Source organism: Trichomycterus rosablanca, chromosome 3 (assembly GCF_030014385.1).
Source record: "Trichomycterus rosablanca isolate fTriRos1 chromosome 3, fTriRos1.hap1, whole genome shotgun sequence".
Taxonomy (NCBI): Eukaryota; Metazoa; Chordata; class Actinopteri; order Siluriformes; family Trichomycteridae; genus Trichomycterus; species Trichomycterus rosablanca.
Window position 1 is genome coordinate 10,028,596 of NC_085990.1, and position 26,051 is coordinate 10,054,646.

Here is a 26,051-nt window from a genome sequence, read left to right on the forward strand (position 1 = left end):
CGCTTCTTTTTACCATAAAGCAGCTGATCATTACAGAGAGCTTTAATATATACTGAGAACTGTGGTATGCTCTCTGCATTCCTCCACCACTAATGCTGGGCCTGCATGTGACACTAGGGGTCACTGTCGCAATTGCCTGTTGTGTTTGTTAACTGCCCGTGCAGGCTGGAGGCTCAGGAAAGATTTGAACCTGGGTCTCTGTGATGGGAAAGTTGCAGACAGCTGTAAATACCAAAGGTGTGGCAACAAATTGTAACAACACCTATTATTACCCCTCTTATTTTTATTCATTTCATGTTTTTACCAATGCTTTACCGTCCTGGTCAGGGACACTGTGGGTCAGGTTCACACAGAATCACACCCCAGACAGGAAGCCAATCAATGCTTCACCAAAAAGCGCCTTATGGCCCTATTATTACTTTAAATCATTTTAAATGCTTCCCATCCCAAACATACTCACCTCTGTCCTCCAGAGGATTGTTGGTAAGGTTTAATGAGTGCAGTCCTGAGTTGGCGTTGTGAGAGAGGGCGTTCGCCAGCTTCTGTGCAAAGTCCCTGCAGTGACAGAACAGAGTACAAATGAGCTCTCAGCTTGATTTCTAGTTCTAATAACATTTTTATAATGGAGAAGTTCATCAGTGAGATTAGGGCTTGTAGGTTATCTAGCTAATTTCTTCAAACTGGTAGCCAATGATTAACCAGCAAGGTTAATGCGAACCATCAAAATAGGATCACATTACTGAGTTTCAAGATGTAATCATTAATAAAACATTTTGCCAACAACTTAGTGAAAAGTCCCTTTTGATGTTCCAGTATGACTACAACCCTGCTGATGAAGTGAAGTTGACTGCACAGAGCCCTGATCTCATCCCCACTAAAAAGTTTAGCTTGTGTACCAGGTCTTCTCATCCAATATCAATGCTTTTCCAACTAAATGTGCACAAATTCTCACAGACCAATTCCAATTCTGGTGGAAAGAAAAACTGAGCCTGTTCCAGCTGCAAAAGGCACTCATATTTTTGGAATGGAAGCTTAACAACCTCATGGTCAGGTGTTCACATACTTTTGGCCATGTAGTATACTTCTGCTAGTATCACAGGAGCAGTAGTTGTAGTTACAAGCAATGTAGTAAAGTGCACAAAAATGTAACTCTAATGAAATTCTTTCTCTAAATAAATGTTACTGTGTGTAATTTCTTACGTTTTGAGTCCTGCATTGTCCAGGACAAGTTCCTCCAATCGACTGGAACGAGCCACCACTCTTAGAATCTGATCACACACATCTGCAGACTACACACACACACACACAATTTTTTAAGGTTATTACAAAACAAGTATAGGGCTGCAACAGGAAAGGCATCCGGTATAAAGAAACTGTTCCAAAGTCAGGTATATGCCATGACTCATAAAACACAGGAGCAGCCAAAAAAAATTATATTTCTGTAACTGTACTGTCATAACTCCTTAAACTTCTTTTTTTTTTTTTTTTTTTTTTTTTTAAATATTTTCTTTATGCAGTTTCTCCCCTTTTTCTCTCTTTTAGCGCGTCCAAATGCCCGATTGCGTCATGCTTCCTCTCTACCAATGCCGATCCCTGCTCTGATTGAGGAGAACGAAGCGTGGGCAGCATGCCGTATGCATCTTATCACTTACACTTTGACGAGTGCAGTGCAACTCAGCGTTGTGTACGGAGAGACACACCCTGAGAGCACTCTTTTCTCATCTCTGTGCAGGCGCCATCAATCAGCCAGCAGAGGTCGTAATTGCACCAGTCATGGGAGAGAGACCCCATACAGCTTAGTCCTGCCCAGATCTGAACAACAGGCCAATCGTTGTTCATGTGGCCGCTCAGCCTTAGCCGGCAGGCAGAGCTGGGATTCGATACGATGTATTCGAGATCCCAGCTCTGGTTCCAGCGTGTGTTTTTACCGCTGCGCCACCTGAGCGGCCCCTTTTTTTTTAATAATATTATAATTATGGAGGCTCGAGTGGCTCTGTAAAACATGCTAGCACACCTGAGGGTAGGAATGCCAGAGGGAATTCCTCATGACCGTTGCATATACGACCTCTGCTGGCTGACTGATGGTGCATGCAGAGAGGCGGGGTATAATGAAGAATGGTGCCTGACTCTAGATGCGTGATACAGATCTTCATATAAGTGGATGGCTACTGAACACGTGTCGAAGGGGTTGCGTGTTAATCATGGCTCTCTTAAGTCTGAAGTGGAGGTCAGCAGTGGAGGCATTTTATTAATTTGTTTTTTTCCTTCCTTTTTTCACCCAGTCCAGTTGTGGCCAATTAGAGCTAATCTCTCGATTTCTATCTCTCGATGCTGCCGCCTGATGCTGATCAAGGACAGCATGAGGGTGTTTATCTCCTGTCGGTCATAGCAAAGCAGTTTAATTGAAATTATATTAAGGTTTGCACAACAGCATGTTCACTCATATCATATTGGCTTTGTGTAGTAGAGTATGTTAGGCTTATAGATACTGATTTATATTGTACATTTTTTGTGTCTTTTTGTGATTAGTTTTTTCTTCAGCTCTAATGTCTACAAAAACCTCCAACATTCAACTGTTGTTACTTTAACAATTGAGACAGTGCTGTGGGCATAGAAAATCAGAATTACTGGGTGTGTAAACAAAACGTATCTCAGTTGTACTGATGAAACCTGGGTGAAACAGAGATAACAGAACTAGACTGAGGAAAACAGAACACAGACCTTTCGTGTTGTATCATGTCAAGCCCACAATGAAACATTTCCAGGAAAAGCAAGTCAAATAAATGAATACATCACAAAAAAAAGCTAACGTGGTTAACAACAAAAAACAGGTACAACCAGTTAGCATGAACCCACCTGCATAATGCTCACTCAAGGGACCTCTATGATAAAGAGTGTTAGTGAAAAGTATTAAAGTGCCTTAAATATCTTTTGAATGGCTGATTCTGAATGGAAATCAGTGGTTCTTAACATTATCAGCAGGATGACAAGAAACCAGAACAGTAGATGAAAGCTCATTTCACAGGCCACCTTCAGTATAGATGTTTGGACTGAACCGTTATGTGTTGTAGAGCCACAGGTTAAACAACCTCTTAAAGCCAAATAAGGGACATGGGACATCTTTAGGGTTATGTCACTAAAATGATAGCATGACACAATCACATCCAACATGGAAATCCTTAATAAATGGTATGACTGATCCGATCCGAATGATCCTGTCAAACCACTTGACCTTCTTTTATTGCTCTGATGTCCGGTCCCGATGCCTGCATGTCCACTGTAGGTGCTTTTAACGGTGAACAGGACTTTGACAGGCCTGCGACTACACAGCCTTGTACACAAAGGGGTTTGATACAGTGTGTGTTGTGACACATTCACCTTATCACCAGTATTAAAATGATCTGCAATTTGATCCACAGTAGGTTTTCTGTTGATCTGTTCCAGATGCCACAGCCTGTCTGTCCTCCAGCAAACCGTTGTGTTTGTGGCTTGTTCCTCCTCAGACCACTGCCTGTGGGTACTCACCATGGCTGCCTGTGACGCCCCTTGCTGTTTTGAGGATACTTTAGCCCAGTCGTCTGGTCATAACAGTTTGGTTTTTATGCTGATCAGGTATTGTGAACCTCAACCTCATGTATGATATCTATGCTGGTCAAGCAGGAACACTGTATTCTCCAAGTATTCCTCTGTCACCAGCTGCAGCTGCAAAACGGTGATACCCCATCCAACCTTCCTTTCCTCAAACCTGACCACTAAATTAATTCCTATTTAATCCTCCAAAAAATAGAAAACAAAGAGACACTTACCAGTTTAAAATCCTTGGTGGTGAGCTTGGTGAACCACTGGTTGAATTCAAGGACTGCGATTATTGCTACCAAATCCCTGTCAAAACAAACAGACTTAATTATACAAATAAATACAAATAATAACAACTTCTGTGAATTGTTTTGTTCTTTTTCTGTAACTAATTAACTTGAACACATTCTTCATCCAAAAATAAAATGTCACATGCTGTACAGAAGCGTTCAAGTGCTGCGTTCAAGTGAAACAGTGATGGCAGAATCCTGACGGGGCTCGTAAATATAGTTACTATAACAAAGTTCTCTAACTGAAAACCTTAGAAAGTGGGTGAGATGCAGATACCTGTTCTCAAGGTGACTGAAGTCCTGCAGGTTCAGCTCTCGTGTGTCTTGTGTCAGATAGATCGTATCCACATCCTGATACACAGAGAGTAAAGAGTAAATGAATGAATCTGGTGATAACGTTATCCTAATAAATAAATAAAGCTTGTGTTGTGTACAGTATGTACATCAAGTACAATTTTGCAAATGGTTATTTAAGTTAATTGTACATTTATATAAAGAGTTTTGATGTACTGACCCACTGGACTTCTTCCTTGTATGGCAAACCAAGCCAGTCACACACACATCTGTACTGCTGAGAAAATCCACCTGGAGAAACAAAGACCCATAAATCAGTGTTGTGTGCCAAATACTTACAACTACAAAAATAATGACAGCAGACAATAATTAGTGTTCGAAAAGTGTTCAGTGGTTCAGGTACTGGACTAGTAATCAGAAGTTCACAGGTTCAAACCACAACACCACAAAGTTGCCACTGTTGGGCTCCTGAGCAAGGCCATTAACCCTCAATTGACTGCAATGTGCTATGTCACAACTGTATTACTGGATTACTCTAAATGCTGTAAATGTAACATGACCAGAAGTTCATTGCTGGTGTGTTTTTGGTTGTTTGCTTTACATCACTGGTATACATGCATCTTAGTCCACAACATAATGTATTAAATAGTATAAGTCAATACTCACACTAATTCTGATGTACTAATTTGCTATATATTTAGTTCAGAACAATGTGGATTGGGACACAGCCACTGATGCCTGTAAGCTTTATGCTACACTGCATATCAATTCACGTCTAAATCCTGTCTAAACATATCTAACAGACCCCGACTGGGGGCATGATTCAATCCCAGGTCCTCTGTACTCTGCTGCAAAGTGGCACTCACAGTTCAAACTGCTCTACAGACAGTCCTCTATTGGTTCAGGATCCAACAGGAATCTAATAGTGTGCATACGTACCACAGGGTCCAGGGTCTGCTGAACTCTGGTTCTCCCACAGTGTCTGCACTGTGTGGATCCTTTCTGCAGGTTCCATTGATAACTTCTTCATCACCTTCCTGAGAAAGAAAAAGAATAAAGCAGAGTTCTAATTCATCATTTTATTTATCCAGTCAGATACTGATTCACCAAATCAGTAGTTCTAAATGTTTTATGTTTAGTCCTTATATTAATGGTTTAAAATCTTTGCATTGCATTTCAACTGCACATAATCATGTCTGCACATAATCATGTCAATCTAGCAAGTTTGTCTTCATAAAAATACTATATAAAAAGTACTGGGACACCGTACACTCTGTGTTTATACCTTTTGGTTTTGAAATGAGCTCGTGGTCAGGTGTCCAAATACTTTAGGCTAAATAGTGTACATACACTACATGTTCAAATCTAAATCATTGTTTTATATATGTACTCACACTGGAGATAAACCAGGACAGATCCTCTGCACGCAGCCTCCTATATGAGCCACAACCTCGTTCACCTCATCAGTAGATGGTAGTTTAAGTGAAATCTGACCTCGCTCATATTCCAGCACAAACTAAAAATGAAAATGAAAGAAACGGAATCAAACAGGTTATCCAAAAATTACACAGGGTGGTGGTTTAGCATCTGCTAAAACTTGAGATTGAGTAAAGAGAGTCAACAAATGAAATGGATTCGATGCATCACATTCACATAATAATATAACCATGTGAGAGTCTCTGTAACAGGCTGCACATGAAGCAGAGCAGAGCTGCTGTGTTCCAAATACCATCCTATACACCAAACATTAGATTTTAACCAATACTGAGGCTAATGTTTTCATCACACTGTACAGGATATTGCATGTGATTTGAGACACAGCCTTCAAAAAAAAAAAAGAGTGCTTTCTGCTCCAAAGGCATCTGATCCAGCAATGTTTTGGATATTTGATGTTGTGTTTCATGGTATATTTAATGTTGTTTTATTGTGTTTGTTTGTGGCAGTGATTTCAGAAAACAACAGGACCGACCCCGACCCTGGCTTCCACGCTGGGTACATAGGTTTGAAAGGCAACTTAAAACTTGATTGTGAAGCACCATGATTCAAAGGATATCATCACACTTTGATGTAATGCGAGTGCACTGTAAACATTGTAGGTGTCAGATATGACTGAACTCTGCAATCAAAGACCATTTTACTTTTCTATATTCATGTCTGAATGATGTAAGGATTCTGAGTTGAATCCCAACATCAGGAGACATAATACGATATCACATATATCACCACAAATATCAGTCGGGTCCTACTAAGGGGCAAGACAATGAATCAATGGTCTTGTAGAGTTTGGAAATGGTAAACAGGTCTGGGTTCAATTCAGCAGCTGTAAATGAATAACGCAGAATCAGATTGTGATATCAGTGTGATTCATTACCTGTGTGGCTTTATTACAGGTGATGCCCTGAATCTCCAGATAACTGAAGGTCTGCTCCACCTAAAACACACACATAGCAAACCACCAAAAAAAAAACTCTGCATCACTGGCCACTGAGAATCCTCTTTCTTTTGTTTAAGATAAAACAACAATAAAACAATTTAAAGACATATTATAATTAAAATATTATTAATTCACAGTAAATAAATACTAATGGGCAGATAAAAATAAAAGCCCAGATAAAAATAAAAGGCATTCGGTGTAAAAACTCCCAGATCAAATACGTGGATGAGATCTGCTGTGATGACGTCTGAATTCGGGAGCAGCCGAAAGAAAAAAAAGGACTCATGAAGTACGGATCAGCTATAATAAGAAATCACTGACAGATTAAAAATGGCTCAATGATGAGCTTCATTTCTTTTCTTGTTACAATTAGCTAGAGGAAAATTTGGCCTAACGATGGAGCGAAGAAAAAATGATGAAAAGCCATGAATCAGACTCACTCCCTGTGATTGATGAGCTTTCAGCTACAAATTCATATTCATCTGATCATCTTAATTCACCCCACAGGATCTCACACCCATGATCTCCAGATCTTCATGTGTACTACTGTACAATTCAGCCTGATATAGGCAAAATTTTTAATCATAAAAGGTAAGTTTTTATTACAGCTCTCATTATTTAGTATCTAGTTTAGCATTTAGTCATGTCCCCACCTCCCCAGTGTCTAAATAAAAGCAATAAGTCTTCTTTTATAATGATAAATGTGAGTGTAAAAAATACAGAACAAGGCTGTGTGTGTGTGTGTGTGTGTGTGTGTGTTTACCTTAGCAGGAATGCGTGCAGTAAGGAGGTACCCACGATGTGATGCCAATGCCTGTAAAGAACAAATATGAAAATCAGATCCCACACTTCTATATAAACAGTAAATTATTACAATTGTTACAATTTATACTTTTAAAATCTAGTCTGTTGGCACTGATCAGTCAAAATAGTTGAGATTTTTGGTTATATATTGTAAATTTTTTACTGAAGCTTTCAGCCTCACACTCATTTTACAGGTTGTATTAAATTTAGTTTCTGTCATGACGACTACATGAATTTTGGTATTAGCCTCCCCGCCCAGAATAAACCCTCTGAATCAGGGCATGTGGATAAAAAATGAATGGTTTATTTTGGATAGAGGACCTGCAGTGTGGGTGCAGTGGTTTCGGGTGGAGAAACAAAACATTGGACACGTGTATACAGTATACTGTACTGGGTTTTCAGAATCAGATAAATGTTTCACATTTACAGTGAAGTACAAGGATTACATAGACTAACAGGGAACATCGAAATCCAATTTTGTAACAATAATTCAATATAACTAACATGCCCCATTTCAAGTTCTCTCAGAGGTCTCTTGCCAGGGTTGGAAGAAGTACCAAAAAACAGGTCTGCTATGAATTAAAGGGGGGTGAATCCACATTCAAGCAAGCTTTACATACACAATATGACCAAATGTATTTCAGCCATGAGCTTGGTTGGACATCCCAATTTAAAAACAAATGGTATTAAAATAGAGTGACCTCTGTGTGATCTTTTCACCCATTCTTTTGAAAAGGCTTCTCACAATACTTTAAAATCTGTGGGAATTTGTGCTCATCAAGTTTTGTTTGTTTATTAGGATTTTAACGTCATGTTTTAAACTTTGGTTACATTTATGACAGGAACGATAGTTACTCGTTACACAAGAATCATCAGTTTACAAGGTTATATCAAACACAGTCTTGGACAATTTAGTATCTCCAATTCACCTCACTTGCACGTCTTTGGATTGTGGAAGGAAACCGGAGCACCTGGAGGAAACCCACACGGACACGGGCAGAACATGCAAACTCCACACAGAAAGGACCGCCCCACCTGGAAATTGAACCCAGGACCTTCTTGCTGTGAGGCGACAGTGCTACCCACTTAGGCACCATGCTGCCAGTGCTCATTAAGTGAAAAGAACATTTGTATGGCTGGGCACTGATGCTTGTCGAGGTCAGGGATCTGTGCAGATCACTGGAGTTTCTTTAAACCAAGATTTTCTTGCTTTGTAGACAGGGGCACAGTCATGCTGGAAAAGGAAAGGGCCTTCCCTAAACTGTTACTGCAGAGTTGGAAGCATACCATTTTCTCTATATAATTGATTTATTACACCTGTTAGCAATATTTACTCATATAATGAGAGAAATTTTAATATTTTATAACTGATGAATGAAAACAGTTATGTTCCCAAAATGCACCATGATTTTGGTAGCACTGTGCCTTTCACATTCAGCTGAAAAGAATCTAATTGGACATTCATGTGATTTGTTATAGAAAAGGACTTTACTTCCATCCAATTTTGTTACTAAATGGCTCGGTCAAAGAGGGATCAGCTGCACTGAAATGAGGTCGCCCACCCAAATCCAAGCGTTACCGATTTAGCTCCAGTCAGAAAGCCTGAGGAAACCGTGAGTGTGTGAGCTCACCCCATCAAAGACAGAGAACGGCAGAGATTTAAACGCCAGTGGACGTTGGATGAATAAATCATGGAGAGATTCTTTTTGAAGTGACAGAATTAAAATGAGGCAGAAGGGTAGGGTAGTGTGGGTAGAAGGATATTTATAGATAAAACTGGCCTCGGATGGCATAATTTACAACGATGCAAAGCAATAATTAAATTTAATGATTTGCAACAGAAGCTGCCTATACCACGGAGTCCTTTACTGTAGGACACTAGCAAACCACAACGCGAGGCAAATGGAATGAACTTGTAACAGCAACTCTGAATATCCTTGTGACATTCTGGAGAGGTAATATGTAGGGGGCAATACTTTTTGAGACACACACACATATACTTCAGCCAGGTCATCAGCACTTTTTTTGTATTTTGTTTATGCATTTTCTCCCCTTTTACTCCCAACTTTTAGCGCGTCCAATTGCCCGATTGCATCATGGTTCCTCTCCACTAATGCAGATCCCTGCTCTGATTGAGGAGAACAAAGCTAACTCACACCCCCTCCGACACGTGGGCAGCAGCTGTATGCATTTTTTCACCTGCACTAGGCGAGTGCTAATGTGTATCAGCCCTGTGCACGGAGAGACACACCCTGATGGACGCACTCCTTCCCCGCCCTGTGCAGGCAGCTCCGGTGTGCTAGCATGTGTTTTACCGCTGCGCCACCTGAGCGGCCCATCAGCATCATTATTAACATAGTGGGCCAAACCCCTAGATTTTGACCTGCTTGTATCACACAATAGCTGCATATTTGTCAGCTGTACATTAGCAATGTTAATGTCCAGTTCCTTTCTTCCAGTTTAGTCAATTCCAATTCCTTATTACCTACCGCAATTCCTCTGCCACTTGCACCACACCCGCACTGGCAGAAGAGTGCAGCACACATGCACACACGTATAACTCTGCAGTTCAGATTGCATTCTGCTGTGAGGAGCTTGTGCTTATTAAACACCCCCTCAATTGTGCCAGTTGTGTCTAAGAGCTAAAGCACTTCATAGGAGCGTAATTAGACCATTACACCACTAAGCTAGGTTCCGCTACATCCCAAATATGCTTATCTACATGAGGTTTACATTTGCAGAATTGCTGCTCAATTGATGTTATTTTTGTGTGCATTTGGCAGTTTCTGACATACACACACCAGCCTGTCTGGTGCAAACAACCATGCCACGGTCAAAGAGTACAGGGTGCAGCATATTCACATGGAAGACTTAGTCATTTCCCAAAAGGGAAGTGACACAAGGTAATCTTCAACAGCATAAGAATGAGAGGCAGAACAGGGAAGTGGGTCAGAATGAAAGATAAATAATGAGAGATGAGTGAGGATTACTTCTCCATCCAAAGTCCTCAAAGATCTCCCCAAACAAGGCAATGAACCAAGACAACTAGTTTAATCTGGGTCACAGTGGAACCGGAGCCCTTCTTGGGATCATGAAAAAATAGTTACAATACTACAGTTAAGGCAGCAGCTTTATCTTCCAGTAATAAACTGTGAATTGTACTTTCATCCCTGTGGTGCGTTCACAACCCCTGGGTAAAAGTACATGTGTGAAATGCACTACATATTTCTCCACTGATGCATGGAGGCATATCAGCCTGCACTTCCCCCTGCTGTAAAACCTTAGCCAATCCTCTGTCAGCATTTCAATCTGCCAGCAGCCGTAAAGGGGGCAGAAAATGGGCACCCAAAACACACACAGGGCACTTATTAAAAACCATATAACGGCTGTGGCTTTGCTCTTATGAACACAAGTGAGCAGATTGAGAGTGTGAGCATGTGGGTGAATTTATTTTAAATGCCTTTAAAAGAGTCAGCTATTTTCCCCCCAGCACCTTCCACCCCTCCTGGTACCATTTTCCAAGCACCCTCCACACAGCGACAGATTATCCTCACTGTCAAACGTTAACCTACTCCCCATAAACCAGCGTTGTCATGGTTACAGCCCCATCTCAGATACGGAACTTTTGCTTTTGGCAGCCTGTGGCGTTAAACCCGGACGAGGTCTCGGTTGGCCAGCGGGGTGCACGTGTGTTCAAACAAGCACAACAGACAAAAAGAGACAAAAAGGGAAGAAAAACACAGCTGTGGATTCCAGAGGATCACCGTATCATTCATACAAGCTCCATGTGCAAACACTCACTCTTTCAACGTAGTGAATGAATGAGTGTGGAGGCAGCATGTATCGTTCAGAATTTTTCAGCTGCTAGAAATGCATTTTTAATAAAAAGATGGGTTATTAGATACATGAACTTAATGGTATTAAAATAGCACTGATGTTATTCACTGATAAATTGTAAAATTACAAGGGGTGTCCTAATACTTTTGTCTATATAATGTTCCTAGAGATGCAAGTCAAGGAAAATGGAACCCTAGACATATCTGTGTCAAAACCAAACATGCATATGGATAATCACAAGCTCAGGTTATGACCTCTTTATAAGAACAGTTCATGTGTTTGTTTTTATTGCCCAACACTGCTGTACCTGCTACACTAATACCAGAACAACACACACTACCATGTTAGTGTCAGTGCAGGGCTGAGAATGAAGTCCCTTCTGATTGATAAATAGGGTAAAGAGGAATGGCAAAATGTGCAAAGCAACGGATGGACTGCTGTCAGTAACTGTTTACCCACACAGCTCATCTATATGGTCTCTATAGCTCATTAAAAATATCAATGAACGTACATACTAGATAAGTGTACCTAATAAAGTGCTCAGGTTGTATATAGCCAGAAAGCTAATTTCTTGACTCAAACATCACCCATGCACAACCTAGCAGGGGTCTGAACCTCAAATCTAATGAAGCAGTATTTGATATAGCTGCTCCAATATGTGTTATACTGTATAAAGCCACTACAGTGAGGATTAAAATTCAGGAAGGACTCAGAGGTCTATTTTGTTCACCAACCGTGACTAAACACACACAGTGGTGGTGTGGTGAAGCCACTGAGGCATGTGTCAAGTCATGCTGCTCAGCCTGGCCATTTTGGCAAAGTCCAGAACAACTCACAGGCTTGCTGGGATCTGTCCAGAATGGTCTTATGACCATTTGGATCATTTATTTGAGCCAAAAGACCCCAATGCTTTAAAGAGCCGGTCATACCAGAAATTTGCTCTTCATGACAACAGCTCGTCTGTATTACGGCCATTCAAACTTACAGAACAGGACAAGCTCTTGATTAAGTGCTGCAACCGTGTACAATCTACCTCTGAAAGCAACATTAGCACAATAACTATTCATAAGGAACCTTCATGAAGTTGCAAATAGGCCTTAAATTGTATGCAAAATTAAAATAGTCAACATTGTAGTGTAAAGCACATCACTATTGGACTCTTAAGTGATAAACCTGTCAGTTAGAGATCCTGGTGAATGTTACAGTTGGCCACAAATGTACCAGTAAACTGCAAAGCATGAGGGCAGTGGTAGCTCTGCGGTTAGGATACAGGACAAGTAATCAAAAAGTTTCTGGCTCAAGCCCCACCACCACCAAGATGCCACTGGACTGCTAAATGACGCAAATGTAAACAAAATGTAAATATTTTTGGGTAGTGGTAGCACAGTGGTTAAGATGTTGGACTAGGAATCAAAAGGTTGCCAGTTCAAGCCCCACCACTGCAAAGTTGCCACTGTTTGGCCCCTGAGCAAGGTTCTTAATTTTCAATTGCTCCAATTGTATTAAATTGCTCAAACTGTATTCAGTCATAACTGTAAGTACCGTTGGATAAAAACGTCTGCTAAATGCCACAAATGTAAATGTAAATGGGTTCTAGTAAAGGGGGTGATCAGATTCGAACCCTGGATTCCCAGAGTTTTGATGTAGAAAAATACTAGAAAGAACTTCCAAAACCAGCCCCTGACAATTAGGGTTAAACTAGAACCCAGAAGAGAGGAGGCTATTATAACAGCAAAAGAGGAATGACTTTTCCTTAGCATTAAGAAAATTTAAACTCAGTTTGACTAAAAAGCAGTCCCTTTTTTACCACACAAATGAATGTGTAAAGTGTGCAAGATTTGTTGATTTTTTTTATGAAAATTAAATAGTATAAAAATAAATATAGAACTGATCTAGGTTTTAAAGGTGCTTTCCAGCAATTATAAATAAAATACATTGGAAATGCTGGAGCTCTTTTTTATTCCAGTGGGTTAGAGGTGGGTTGAGTGTTTTCCCCTCGCCGTCTACATAAATAATTCACACTCATCATAAAAGCCATAGACTGTAAAGCAGAGGCTACACGAGTCCCGTCTGCAATTTCTCCCCTCGCTCTTTATCTGAGATAAACAACAATGATGTAACACTCAGAAATGCAGACAGTTGAGGAACCCTTGAGCAACCTCCAACACACTGCAGACGAGATGGAAAAATGCAGGATGTCAGAAAGCCAAGCAACTAGATATAAAAAGTGTCTATATTAATTGTGCCAAAATTGTGTGGACACCAGAGTAGTGTTTAGTTTTTGGTAAACAGGAAGCAGAAAACAGTTGTTGGTTAACTTCAGTTTCTATACACACTCTCCAGTGAGGGTCACAGTAGCAACAGGCTGAAATGGACAACCCAGACTTCTCAATCACCAGATTCAGATTCCCATTCCATAGATGTTTCCAAGCCAAGCCAAGCAGGTCATGGGTCTGTCCTGGGGTCTCTGTATAAAGAGTCATGTCTGGAACAGCTCTATTGGGAGCTGACCAGGGGACATTCTTGTAAGGTGCCCAACCATCTCTACTAGCTCTTGTCGGTCCAAGACCCATGGATTGCTAAACTCTTGGTCCTGTCCTATAGTTGAAGCCCAGAAACCCTGCGTAGGAACCTCAGTTCTGCCGCTTGTATCTGTGACCTTACTCTTTTAGTCATTACCCAAAGCTCTTGAGCATAGGTTGGGAATAGTGAAGAATGAAGGATTGCCTTTATTTACAATATATACAGGGCCGGACAGGTTTAAGGGCCTTGCTCAAGTGGCTGCATGGCAGAGCCAGGATTCAAACCCACAATCTTCAGATTGATAGTCCAAAGCTCTACCACTAGGCTACCACTGTCCCAATGTAGAATGTAGACTAACTATTAAACAGAGAGGTTTGTCCAAGGACTAAGCTCCTGCTTCACCACCACAGACTGGTACAATGACTGCAAAACTAATCTGTTTATTAATTTGACGCTTTCTTTTTTCATCACTTCCCAGGTACTAGAACTCCTCCACTAGAGGATCACTCAATTCCAAGGGTCCAAGGCTCTCTGTCTGTCATATAATTGAAATAAAGAAATGGCAGCATTGCAAACTTGATCTAAATTCACTAATATTACTGTTGATTAAGTTCATGTAACAAAGAAACCCAAATAATTAACAAATAAAAATAATTTAATGTTCACCCCAATAAATTTTATATTTGTTGCCAATTCATCCGAAAAGTGTTTTGCCTATTGTTGAAATACGAATGCATTAATATGAGCAGGTGAATAAGAAAAAAAAATTCCCCTCCCCATTACTCTTCGAACACAGTGGCAATGTTTCAACAAATCTGTAAAGAAATGCTCCGGTCCTGATCAAAACCCCTGAGGCAGTAAAGAACTGCTGATTAATGCACATGACACTGCGGTACGAAACTGCGGCTGCTCATGACTGTAGAGGAGCAACCACGAGGCACCACTCTAATCACCATCAGCGCTGCATTCCTCTTTCTTCAGTCTGATTTATAGCTGCTGGTGTAACGTGGTTCATCTACAGAGCTGCACAGTGAAGCGGAGCAACGACAGCTGATAACCACACCGGGATACTGGAGCACACTTCCACTGAACTGTCAGCGACACATACAGAGAATGGATTTACACATGGTCTGTGCATGAGACCATCCCACATGGCACTGTCATTTTATACACTATATGGCCAAAAGTAAAACAACCACACTCTTCTGAGGAGGCTTCTTACAAGACTTTGAAGCATGTCTGTGGAAATTCGTGCCCAGTCAGTCAAAAAGCTTTTGAATGACTTGGCACTAAAAGCGTCAATTGACGTTCCAGTTGATTACAAAGCTGTTCAGTGGGCCTGAGGTGAGGAGTTTCTATAAACCAAGCTTTTCTTCATGTCTTTATAGAGCTTGCTGTGTGCACTGGGGTCTTACTAGAACAGGAGAGGACCTTGCCTAAACAGTTAAGCATCTAAGTTCCTGTATATAATTGATTTATTACACCTGTTAGCAATTGTTGTGGCTGAAACATTTGAATTCAATCATTAAGGAGTGTCCCAATACTTTTGTCCATACAGTGTAGATCTTTAAATTGAGAGCTAATTGCTAGCGAGTATAAATTTTTATCTCAATTACTGACTTTATTTATGCATTTTATCAGGGGTTCTACTCTGGTAAACATGATAAATGACAAAATGACGTGTATGAATGTTTTCTAACATAGTTACGTAATCGTACAGTCCATTGGCGCATTATTTTTAAAATAATCAAAGAATAGTATCCTTAGATCTTTAACAGATAGTAAAACTCTTCTTGTGAATGTAGCCTCTGGCTAAATAAAATAAAATGTGTTTGAAATAAAAGCCCGGATATTGGCGTGTTCATTCAAGTGACCATGGTGAAATTCCTCAGGGTTTGTGTTTTAACCATCTCTCAAGCGTCTTTGAGTATCTTGAAAAGCGCTATATAAATAAAATGTATTATTATTATTATTATTATGTTTCTACTGTTGAATAGGTGACACCACCCCTCAGGTGTTGAGCCGACTCTTCTTTAGGAAAGTACTCTGATTACATGTTTCAAAAGTGGGAGTGGATTTCATTGTGCTGCTCTCTAGACGAACTCAGTCCTTTACGTTCACATTCCACTGTAAGAAAAGATTGCAGAGGCACACAAGTGCCCACCTTTCCTTCTTCTAAAAATACAGCCTTTTATTAAGCAGTGAGCCCTGCACTGGCACACAGATTTCCCTTGTTTAGAAATTAAGGGAAAAAATAGTATGAGTAGAAATTTTAATAAAAGAATTGTTGGTTCGGGTCCATTTGGCATTTGATTACAACCTGATGCCCACGTTAGCAAGGAAGAAAAATTCTGGACGCTTGTTTTCTGCCATCCATGCAGCCATGTTTTATGGGCAGAGCGTTTCCTGTACGCTAGAGCTGTCTGTAATAGTCTGAAAACAAACAATTGACAGCAAAGTGCTAATTAGATGCCTTGCACAGCTGGGGAATGAAAATACAACAGCTGTCCTGGTCCTGTAAATGTGTCTGGCATTCAGATGTCTTATTTGGTCTGACATTTGGGTCTGACATTTGGGTCTGGAAACCATTAAGTAGGAGTGCAGTAATACTATTTTTACCTTTATATAACAGCAGTGATTTTCATCTCATTTCACTTTTATTACTCACTTTATCCTGGTCAGAGTCGGAGCTAGGAAAAGAAAAACACTGGGCACAGGATACGAATACCCTGGACAGAGTGCCAATCCGTTGCAGGGTCAGCAGTTGTGCTGCACAGCCATGACCTGGAAGACGTCCCGTGTCGTACATAGGGTGGCCAGCCGTCCGGTTTTAGGTCGGACAGTCCGGCTTTTCAGCTGCCAGTCCTCCAACGCTAGGACGGACACTTAAATATCCTCCTTTTGAAGTGAACCGGTTTCATTTTTGATCAATATTATCTGTCATTGGCTCAGGTACACATCAAAACAAATGCTTTGTATTTCATTGGTTTAACAGCCTCATTTGACTGCTTATAGTGCGACCACTGGCCAATCACATAAGGTCCGCCCTCTAAATGCTAGTCTGTGATTGGGTGGTTGAATTTCGCCCGCTCGCTCTGGTCTGTACACACCTCTAATAGAGTCAGTTAGTCAGCTCTCATGCTCAGGAACGCTGTGAAAATGCCAAAAACTAAACTTTTGGAGGCAGCGAGGAACAGGCTTAAATATCAAAAGTAGACACAACATTTAGTGGGTAAAACAGTAATTTGTTATAGAATTCTTGCTTAAATTGGTCAAAAACTCTGTTATATGGGTTATGGTTTCATTCTGTGTGTTGCAGTATCATGCCCCCCTGTTCCTGGTCCTCCTTTTGGGTGTAATGTCCTTCTTTTTGGGGTGTAATGTCCTCCTTTTTGTGGCTATGAATGTGGCCACCCTAGTCGTACATGTTCCAACAAAGTGTGGCTGATCAAAGACTGAGGCATTTTCTCAAACAATATGGTTGTGAACCTAATTGTTTAACATGAAAGACGTTAAGAACTGAGGTTTCACCAGACTTGCAACAATGAAGTAAATTCTCAAATCTTCTGTGAGTTTGTAGAGAACACATTTAGCCTATAATGCCTCAGTTACTAGCTCCTGCTCATGTAAGCTCAGTCAAGGAAGTACAGGGAAGACATGTGTACCCAACTATATCACAAGCTTTGTAGGAACTGGAGGAGCTGCCAAGGATTTCTGCTGATGAGGAGAAATCGTTCACCACAATCCATGAGAAAAACTAACAGCAATCAGCCAACTCTATCCTCAGTCTTTCATCAGTGGCGCAGACCTCGCCCATGACATTTCCATCCCACTGCCCAACTTCAAACAAGTAACAGACCAGCACAATTAGATTAGCTAAACTTCACCACTGGACTCGGAAATCCCTTCCTTGGTGTCTCTCACATCTTACGTATTGCAACATCAACATCAACTAGGTCTAATTACAAAACCTTGCCACCCACTAGAACCGAAACATACAGCAAAACAATTTTATCTGGAAACGATCATTATTTACAAACATTCTTTACATGGTTTAGCTTAGTTGTCTTGACAGCTTGTAGCTTCTCGGTCAAAGGTTCACACAGAAGGAAGTCCTGGTATACAATCAGATTTCTCCCCCAGGCTGGGGCACTTCCAAATGGAAGCAGAAAACAAGCAATCATTTCCTCAAAGTCATGTTGGCAGTCTTGTCTGGCTCAGAAACATGAGGCAGGTGTCTTCCTGCAGGCAAGAGCAGCTACTCCGGAACAGCCTGGAAAATACCAGGCATGAAACTAATAGTGTTGGCATAGTATCGGAAGGTACGGCATCGGAAGGTATGGCATATACTGTACCTGAAAATTGCTGATTCGGCTTTCGTTCCCTAATGCAATGTTACAAGAAAGAAGCCAAAGTGGTTCTTTGCCCAGGGGCGAAGGAAAGAGTTGGATGTTAAGTCATTTTTATCTAGTGTTTGGTAGTATCTCATTAACTACATATGATCACATGATCATTTTTATTTTAGAATGAATGTAGAGCTGATAAAATGTCAGAAATATGTTTGTACTGCTGAACTAGCTCTGGAGATTTTTTTTATTAAAATGCTTTGCCATGACAAACCGGAGATAAACACACTCACACTAAGTCAACATATCAAACAAGGAAAACGGTGATCAGATGTTAAAATCGAACCTAGGTCCACAGCACCTTGGTACCCACTCTACCTACCAGTGCCTCCATCCTGCCAGCCCCAAAAACCTTATATAAAATATTGCACAGTTCTTTGGTTTCCCACATTATATAGTTCACTGTGTGATTGATAAAAGCCATCAATGAAGTTGCTGGCCAGTTCTCAACAGCTAGAACAGGAATCTCACTGTGAGCCATACCACATACAGAAAGTCACACTATGTCCTATGAGTTCATGGTACCAGTGACTTGACCAGACAGCAAAGAGAAACCCCAACAGAACCATCAGAGATTTCTATCTGAGATTTAAACTCAAGAGCTCAAACTCTCCACCGTGGTGGGCTAGCATTTTAGCACCGCTGCACCACCCAAGCGCCCTACCACAAGCACATTTGATAGTGTTCCAAGTTACACAAGCTTAAGTCAAATAGAAAGACAAGATACTTAAGAAGGAAGGTCTCAAATTGTGGCAATAACAGCACCCAAGGATTTTGCTCTTTAAAAAACAAGGGTACTTTTTAATAAAAAGTCACTGTGTCAGGTCCATTTAACTTCAAGATTTCTCTAACAAGCACACCAAACCCTCACAAGAACTAGAGGTAAACTGACCTGCAGTATTCTGAGTAAAGGTCAGTATTGTGCTCTGTGTACACACTGTACATGAACATGCGTCACTGTGCTGTGCCGGGCACACATGTTAAGTTCAATTAATACAACAGAAGAACTTCCCTCAGGATTGGGGTGATGGGAGGTTGTGTGTTGAGTAAACATTGGTCAGACAATGACATTTATTTTAAGAATGATTTGGGAGAAACACTGACATACAGGAAAAAAGAGTGAATAGAAAGAACAGCATTGGAAATATTTTTCCCGTTACCAAATGTTTCCCATTTAATACTGGACAGCAAACGTAGCATAGTTTGACCAATAAAGAGGAAATATTTCAACGACCAGGCAGCTCTGAAATGCCACCTGAATGTGTAATGCCTTGCCATCATGAAAACTTTAAAAATGGAAAGCCAAAATTTGCTTACAGTAACACATTTAAACCATATACACTATACGGCCAAAATTATGTCGACACCCCTCCTAATTAAGTTCATGTATTACAGGTTACAAAGTCCTTTACAGGTAGTAATTTATTTAATAAAATTTTAGGTCATGTTTACTTAGGTTACATTCATGACAGAAACAGTAGTTACTCATTACACAAGATTCATCAGTTCACAGGCTTAATGTCAAACAGTCACAGACAATTTTGTATCTCCAATTAACCTCACCTGCATGTCTTTGGACTGTGGGAGGAAACCGGAGCTCCCGGAGGAAACCCACGCAGACACGGGCAGAACATGCAAACTCCACGGTTGTATAGGTGCTAGACTGGTCTGCCTGCAGTCCAGATCTGAGCCGTACTGAAAAAATGTGCTGTATTATGTAGCACAATATTTGACAGTGAAGAACCTGGACTGTTGAGCAGCTGAAGTATTATTAAACAAGAATGAAATGTTGCAGCCATTAAATTTAGAATAGTTAGTTAAAACATGAAAGATCATTATTCTCGTCCAAAAAGATTGCAAATTATTTCTGTCTGGTTATATTTTTGTTTTCAGATTTTTCAGGACTTAGGTTTGTGTTGTAAACCAAAAAGTTAGAAGCATTAGGACCTGAATCAGGTTTGGCCAATGGTGTTAGTTCTCTATAATCAGCACTATTATATTAAGGCAAGCAGAGAGGAAGGTCAATGAAACGCTCACCCAGATGTGGAATTTAGCACAACACCAACTTCACTACACACACACTGCGCTGAACACATGCCAAAAACACACACATGCACTCACTCATACACACCCTCGCTACTTGCAGTAATAGTCTGGCCCGTAGCCTAATCTGACAACTTGGCACCAAAGTACCAATACCAAGGTTAAAATAATGCAAGGTAAAATTAGTGCCACAATCACGTCTGACCGACAGAAAATAAAGAACTTGGAAACTTTTAACATACAGTTTCAAGTTAGTTTAATAATTTAAGAGCTGAAGTTTGTAGTTTGTAGTTTCCATTTTTTAAGTCTATGCGTGACCCTTACCATTAATTTACAGTACAGTTAAAGTTATACATTATACATGATATTTTACTATTATTAGTCACATCCCACTAATACCAAATACACAAAATCTGGTATTGTGGTGACTCCAGGAGGAACCTAAATGTTCTATTGTGCACCCGACAGCACAAACATCTACAGTTTACATGAAGGAAGTGGAATTTTCTTACTTTTAATCATGAGGAACTCTCTTTTTATTTAAAGAATAAAGCAAATGACTCACCTACCACAAGATTTAGCATCATGGATAAGTTCAGAAATCAGGAACAAAACAAACGATCTGATACATTACTGACCTAAACCTGAGCGTGCAATGACCATGTCGGCCAGGGGCATCGGGATAAGTGGTAGGTTAGTATAATACAAGGGTCCTGAAGTAGACAATGGCTCGCATTGATTTTATATATACTTTATATTGATGACACTCAGGTTTAGTTTGTCAGGTAGAAATAATACTGCTATTTTATTTTGATGCCTTTGCACACACAAAAAATCACTATGATCCTACACTTGTAGGCACCTGACCATGAGCATCCGATTCCAAAACCATTAAAACCACCTCCTTGTTTCTATATTTACTGTCCATTTTATCAGCTCCACTTACCAGCACTTTGTAGTTCTACAATTACTGACTGTAGTCCATCTGTTCTCTACATGCTTTGTTAGCCTGCTTCTATGCTGTTCTTTAATGGTCAGGACTCTCCCAGGACCACTACAGAGCAGATATTATTTGGGTGGTGGAACATTCTCAGCACTGCAGTGACACTGACATGGTGGTGGTGTGTTAGTGTGTGTTGTGATGGTATGGGTGGATAAGACACAGCAATGCTGATGGAGTTTTTAAACACCTCACTGTCTCTGCAGGACTGAGAATACTCCAACAACCAAAGATATCCAGCCAACATCGTCCTGTGGGCAGCGTCCTGTGACCACTGACGAAGGTCTAGAAGATGACCAACTCAAACAGCGGCAATAGATGAGCGATCGTTTCTGACTTTACATCTACAAGGTGGACCAACTAGGAAGGAGTGTCTAATACAGTGGACAGTGAGTGGACACAGTATTTAAAAACTCCAGCAGCATTGCTGTGTCTGATCCACTCATACTATAATACCTACTCTGTGGTGGTCCTGTAGGGGTCCTGACCATTAAAGAACAGGGTGAAAGAAAGCTAAAAAAGCATGCAGAGAAACAGATGGACCACAGTCAGTAATTGTAGAACTACAAGTGCTTTTATATGGTAAGTGGAGCTGATAAAACGGACTGTGAGTGTAGAAACAAGGAGGTGGTTTTAATGTTATGGCATATCAGTGTATATTCCAGCAACTTCACCACTGAGCTGCCACTGCCCAAATGTGTCATGCAGGTATCATGTGTCATGAATTACACTATGGAAATCTCAGGGTCCTACTGACCGTAAATCAATTATGAATATACTTATGACTACAACCAGTATCCACACAATAAACCTTCTCATCTACAGCATTCACACTGGGCATAACAGTGAAAATGAGCTTTCCTGTTTGTTTTTGTGTTCTGCCACTTCTTGCTGGGCTTCTGTGTATATAGAAACAACAGGAGTGTGTTTACTTGCTCAGCAGTTTGAAGAGAGCAGTGTGAATGTCAGCATTTCATTTCCATGCTTGGAAAACCGCTGAGGAATTTAGACTGAACTCCGGGGAAATTCCAGCATTGTTTTCTCACACACTCACTCACTACTTGTCAGACTCGAGAGTCTGTAAATACACAACCAAGATCTTTATGTCTGAAAGTGTACAAAGAATCCTCAACTTTTCTTCCATTTTTAATTACTTAATACAATATCTGTTCCTTGCACCACCCCCAGGCTGGCTGAGGAGGGCTGCAGACTAACACCCGTCCCCTTTTTCCACTTCTTTACACCAGCCATTGGTGGATTCTTACAGAGAGCCGTTTCGTGTACAGTGTCACACTATACTTCATGTGTTTGTCCACTACTTGCACTGTCTATTTGACCAGACAGCAGGAATTGCTGTTGTAGCAGCAACGAGGAGAGTCATTATTCGACCCTCCCTTCCTCAGACACAGCCAGTTGTGTCTAATGAGTGCCAGGACATGCTGGTAGTAATGCTGAGAAGCTCAAACTCTTAACAGTGGTCGGCGTAGTATTACTCACAGATACAGCAGTCTATTATTGTAAAATGTACATGCACTATATAAATGTACTATACTTAATTGCATTACTTGCTACAGAGTTCAAAACTGCTTCTGGAAGCCACAACTGCACATCAGAGGCTTCACAAAATAGATTTTCATGGCCGAGTAACTGCACGCCAGTCAAAAATCACTATGTGCACTGCCAAGCATTGACTAGAGTGGTGTAAATCACATCTGGAGTGATAAATCCAGAGTGTGGTGTGGATCTCCAGTGGCTTGCACAATGCCCTGAACTCAACCGCAACAAACACCACTGAGATTAATTTTAACATCAATTGTAAGCCTGGCCTTTCTCATCCAAAATCTTCTGGAATGGGCACAACTTTTTCACAAACACACTTCCAGAATCTTCCAGAATACCTTATTAGAGGAGAGAAGGCTGTTGTAGCCACAAACCAGGGGGTAATTTATAGTCCATGGTTTTGGAATTGAGAGTCCACCAAGCCCATATGGGTGTGATGGTCAGAAATATAATGAAAGGCAAAAAAAAGAGAAACTCACCAGGACTCTGTTCTCCACTTTGTCCCCCTTGACCTCCAGTTTGACCTTCTTCTTAACCACTAGTTTAATCTTCCTGCCCACAGCATCACGAACACTCTCTGCAATTACAAAGAAAACATGTTCACAGACATGGCTGAGGCCCCATGATGGATTGGTGTCCTATCCGGGGTGTGTTACTGTATTGCACCCAGTGATTCCGGGAAAACTGTAATTACTTTAAAAATTTAGTTTTAAAGTAAGTATTACATTCGTAATTAATTCGGAAACATCATACACTATATGGGCAAAAGTATTGGGACAGCCCTTCTAATTACTGAATTAATGCATTTCAAACAGGTGTAACAAATCATCATAAAGGAAATGATATGCTCCTAACTTTGCATTAACAGTTAAGGGAAGGCCTTTTCCTGTTACAGCATGACTGTGCCCCTGTGCATAAAGCAAAATCTATAAAGACATGAAGAAATGCTTGGTTTAAAGAAACTCTGACATCAGCATCACTAAACAGCTTTGAAATGAACTGGATCATCAACTGAGGCTTTTTTTGACCAACACCAGTGGCTAGCCATAAAAATGTTCTTTTGATTGAATGGGCACAAATTCCCACAGACATACTTCACAGTGTTGTTATAGCTAGAAAGTAGCCCCTCTAGTGCATGATTATCGACCCAAAGAACTTAAAAAATGACCAACAACTTTTCTTTCTGACAAAATGTCAAGTCTGTTATCAATGTTCTACATTGCCCGCCCTATTCTTCTTCTAAGTAGCCTCACATGGCAAGACGGCTGACTGGAAGATCTGGTGGCTGATTGTGGTCTAAAGGTGGTTGAGTACAAAGACTCATTACAGCAGAAACAAACTTAGTTTAAATGGTATAAGCCAATTTATGCCTCCTAAAGGCAGAGCTCAAACTCAGTCAGACATCAAAGCTGTGTCCTAAATCTGCCAGTATTGTACTAAATCCTTGTCCTTGTTTACTTCAGCTAAGGAAGTTTTGAGTTCAAATCCAAATCCAAAACATTCCCCAGATGCAAAGTTCAATAAGAGTTTAGCTAGTAGGCAACACAGCCAGGTTTAATTTAAGCTACACGCCTGATGACCAAGAGATGCCGGTCACTCAGCAAAACTAGGAGCTGCATACCAGCGTGATCACACAGAAGGTCAAAGCCATGTGTATCAAATAAGAGAGAACAATGATGCTTTATCCTCGACTGCTTGTGGTTTAACACTGAAACAATTCATTCACTTTCTCTTTTTCAGGACAGCAAGTGCTAATTACTCCTGACGCTGCATATGTGGTTGTTACAGGACTGGGTAAATAAATATGACAGAAGAGATGGATGTTTTTAGCTTCACTCTTTACGGCATTCCTTCAAGTGATAAACTGGACTAATAAACACACTTGTAAGCCTAATTTAAGCCTAAAAATAAGACAAGTCAAGATATTTGTCACCCCCTATATCTCATTTATCAACTAAAGAGCACTAAAAAATGTATGGAGCAACAGATGGACCATTGTCAATAATAGTATACTCAAACAAAGTTTATCTGTATGGTCTCTCGCTCGCTCTCTCTTACACACTTACACACACACACTTACACACACACACTTACACACACACACTTACACACACACACTTACACACACACACTTACACACACACACACACCACTTCCCCCTACCCACTACATTGTCATCCTCAATTTTAAAACCCATGGTCCTTTGGAATTACAAGTCCCAGAAGCTATATAGCTCATATTTTCAAATGACCCAGACTGCATTCCTCTCGTTGTACAAAAGCTTGTGGTCTTTTGTCCACATATTTTAGTTCATATAGCACATATTTGTGTATGTCCTCGGCTGCAGTCCTGTCACTGCACAACAACTTGTGGTCAACTGTCCACAGACTTTTGGACATAGAGCTTATATATGAGTATGACCTAGATTGCATCCCTGTCTGTTTAAAATAGTGTACACATGGCAAGGCCGGGGCTAAGACAGGAATACATCTTCTTAGACAGTCTTTAGGAGGACACCAGATACAAGAATGACACTGTCTACTATCGAGCAAGCTTTACCTCAACATGTGATTAGAGCCTGCTGTGCAAAAAAGAAAAGCCTCTACTTTTACATTCCCTCCCTATGCAAACAGCTTCAGTCGAGCATCAAGGTGCTAAGTTGGGAGCAGGGGTGTCTTGAACGTTGCACAGCAACCCAAAGCCAAGATAACCTTGTGTGAACTGATGAATCTTGTGTAATGACTAACTGCCGTTCCTGTCATGAATGTAACCAAAGTGTAAAACATGACGTTAAAATCCTAATAAACAAACATTACACAAGTTTAATGTCAAACACAGCCATGGACAACTTTGCATCCCCAGTTCACCTGACTGCATGTCTTTGGACTGTGTGAGGAAACCGGAGCTCCTGGAGGAAACCCACGCAGACACAGGGAGAACATGCAAACCACACAGAAAGGACCCGGACCACCCCACCTGGGGATCGAACCCAGGACCTTCTTGCTGTGAGGTGACAGTGCATATTTATAACAAGTGGATGTAAACATTTGACATTAACAGTAATTCCATCCCACTGCTTTATACAGTATTGATCTCAAGCTTTGACAAAATGCATTTGCCTAATTTTTTCCTCTACTGGGTATCACAATTCTAACAGCTGTTTTCAGATGAGCAGGTAATTTGTAGAATTAATCGGTTAGAAATGTATAACTAGATCATTAACAGAGTAATTAGACATCACAGCATCAGAATTCCAAATTGCATTCTTTGTGTTCACGTTTTCA

General features: G+C 40.6%; 1 protein-coding gene across 5 annotated transcripts in view; it reads right to left on the minus strand.

The window, feature by feature from the left end:
* LOC134310892 (F-actin-uncapping protein LRRC16A-like) overlaps positions 1–26,051 on the minus strand; it is a 58,628-nt gene that overhangs the window by 32,331 nt on the left and 246 nt on the right. For all 5 annotated transcript variants that reach the window (XM_062992624.1, XM_062992622.1, XM_062992621.1 and 2 more), the window contains exons 2-11: positions 23,247–23,344; positions 7,358–7,408; positions 6,532–6,591; positions 5,555–5,676; positions 5,100–5,197; positions 4,381–4,451; positions 4,144–4,217; positions 3,807–3,882; positions 1,201–1,289; positions 461–555 (exon numbers count right to left, since the gene is read on the minus strand). In XM_062992624.1, the coding sequence (XP_062848694.1) occupies positions 461–555; positions 1,201–1,289; positions 3,807–3,882; positions 4,144–4,217; positions 4,381–4,451; positions 5,100–5,197; positions 5,555–5,676; positions 6,532–6,591; positions 7,358–7,408; positions 23,247–23,344 (834 nt within the window). The remainder of the gene's footprint in view (positions 1–460; positions 556–1,200; positions 1,290–3,806; positions 3,883–4,143; positions 4,218–4,380; positions 4,452–5,099; positions 5,198–5,554; positions 5,677–6,531; positions 6,592–7,357; positions 7,409–23,246; positions 23,345–26,051) is intronic.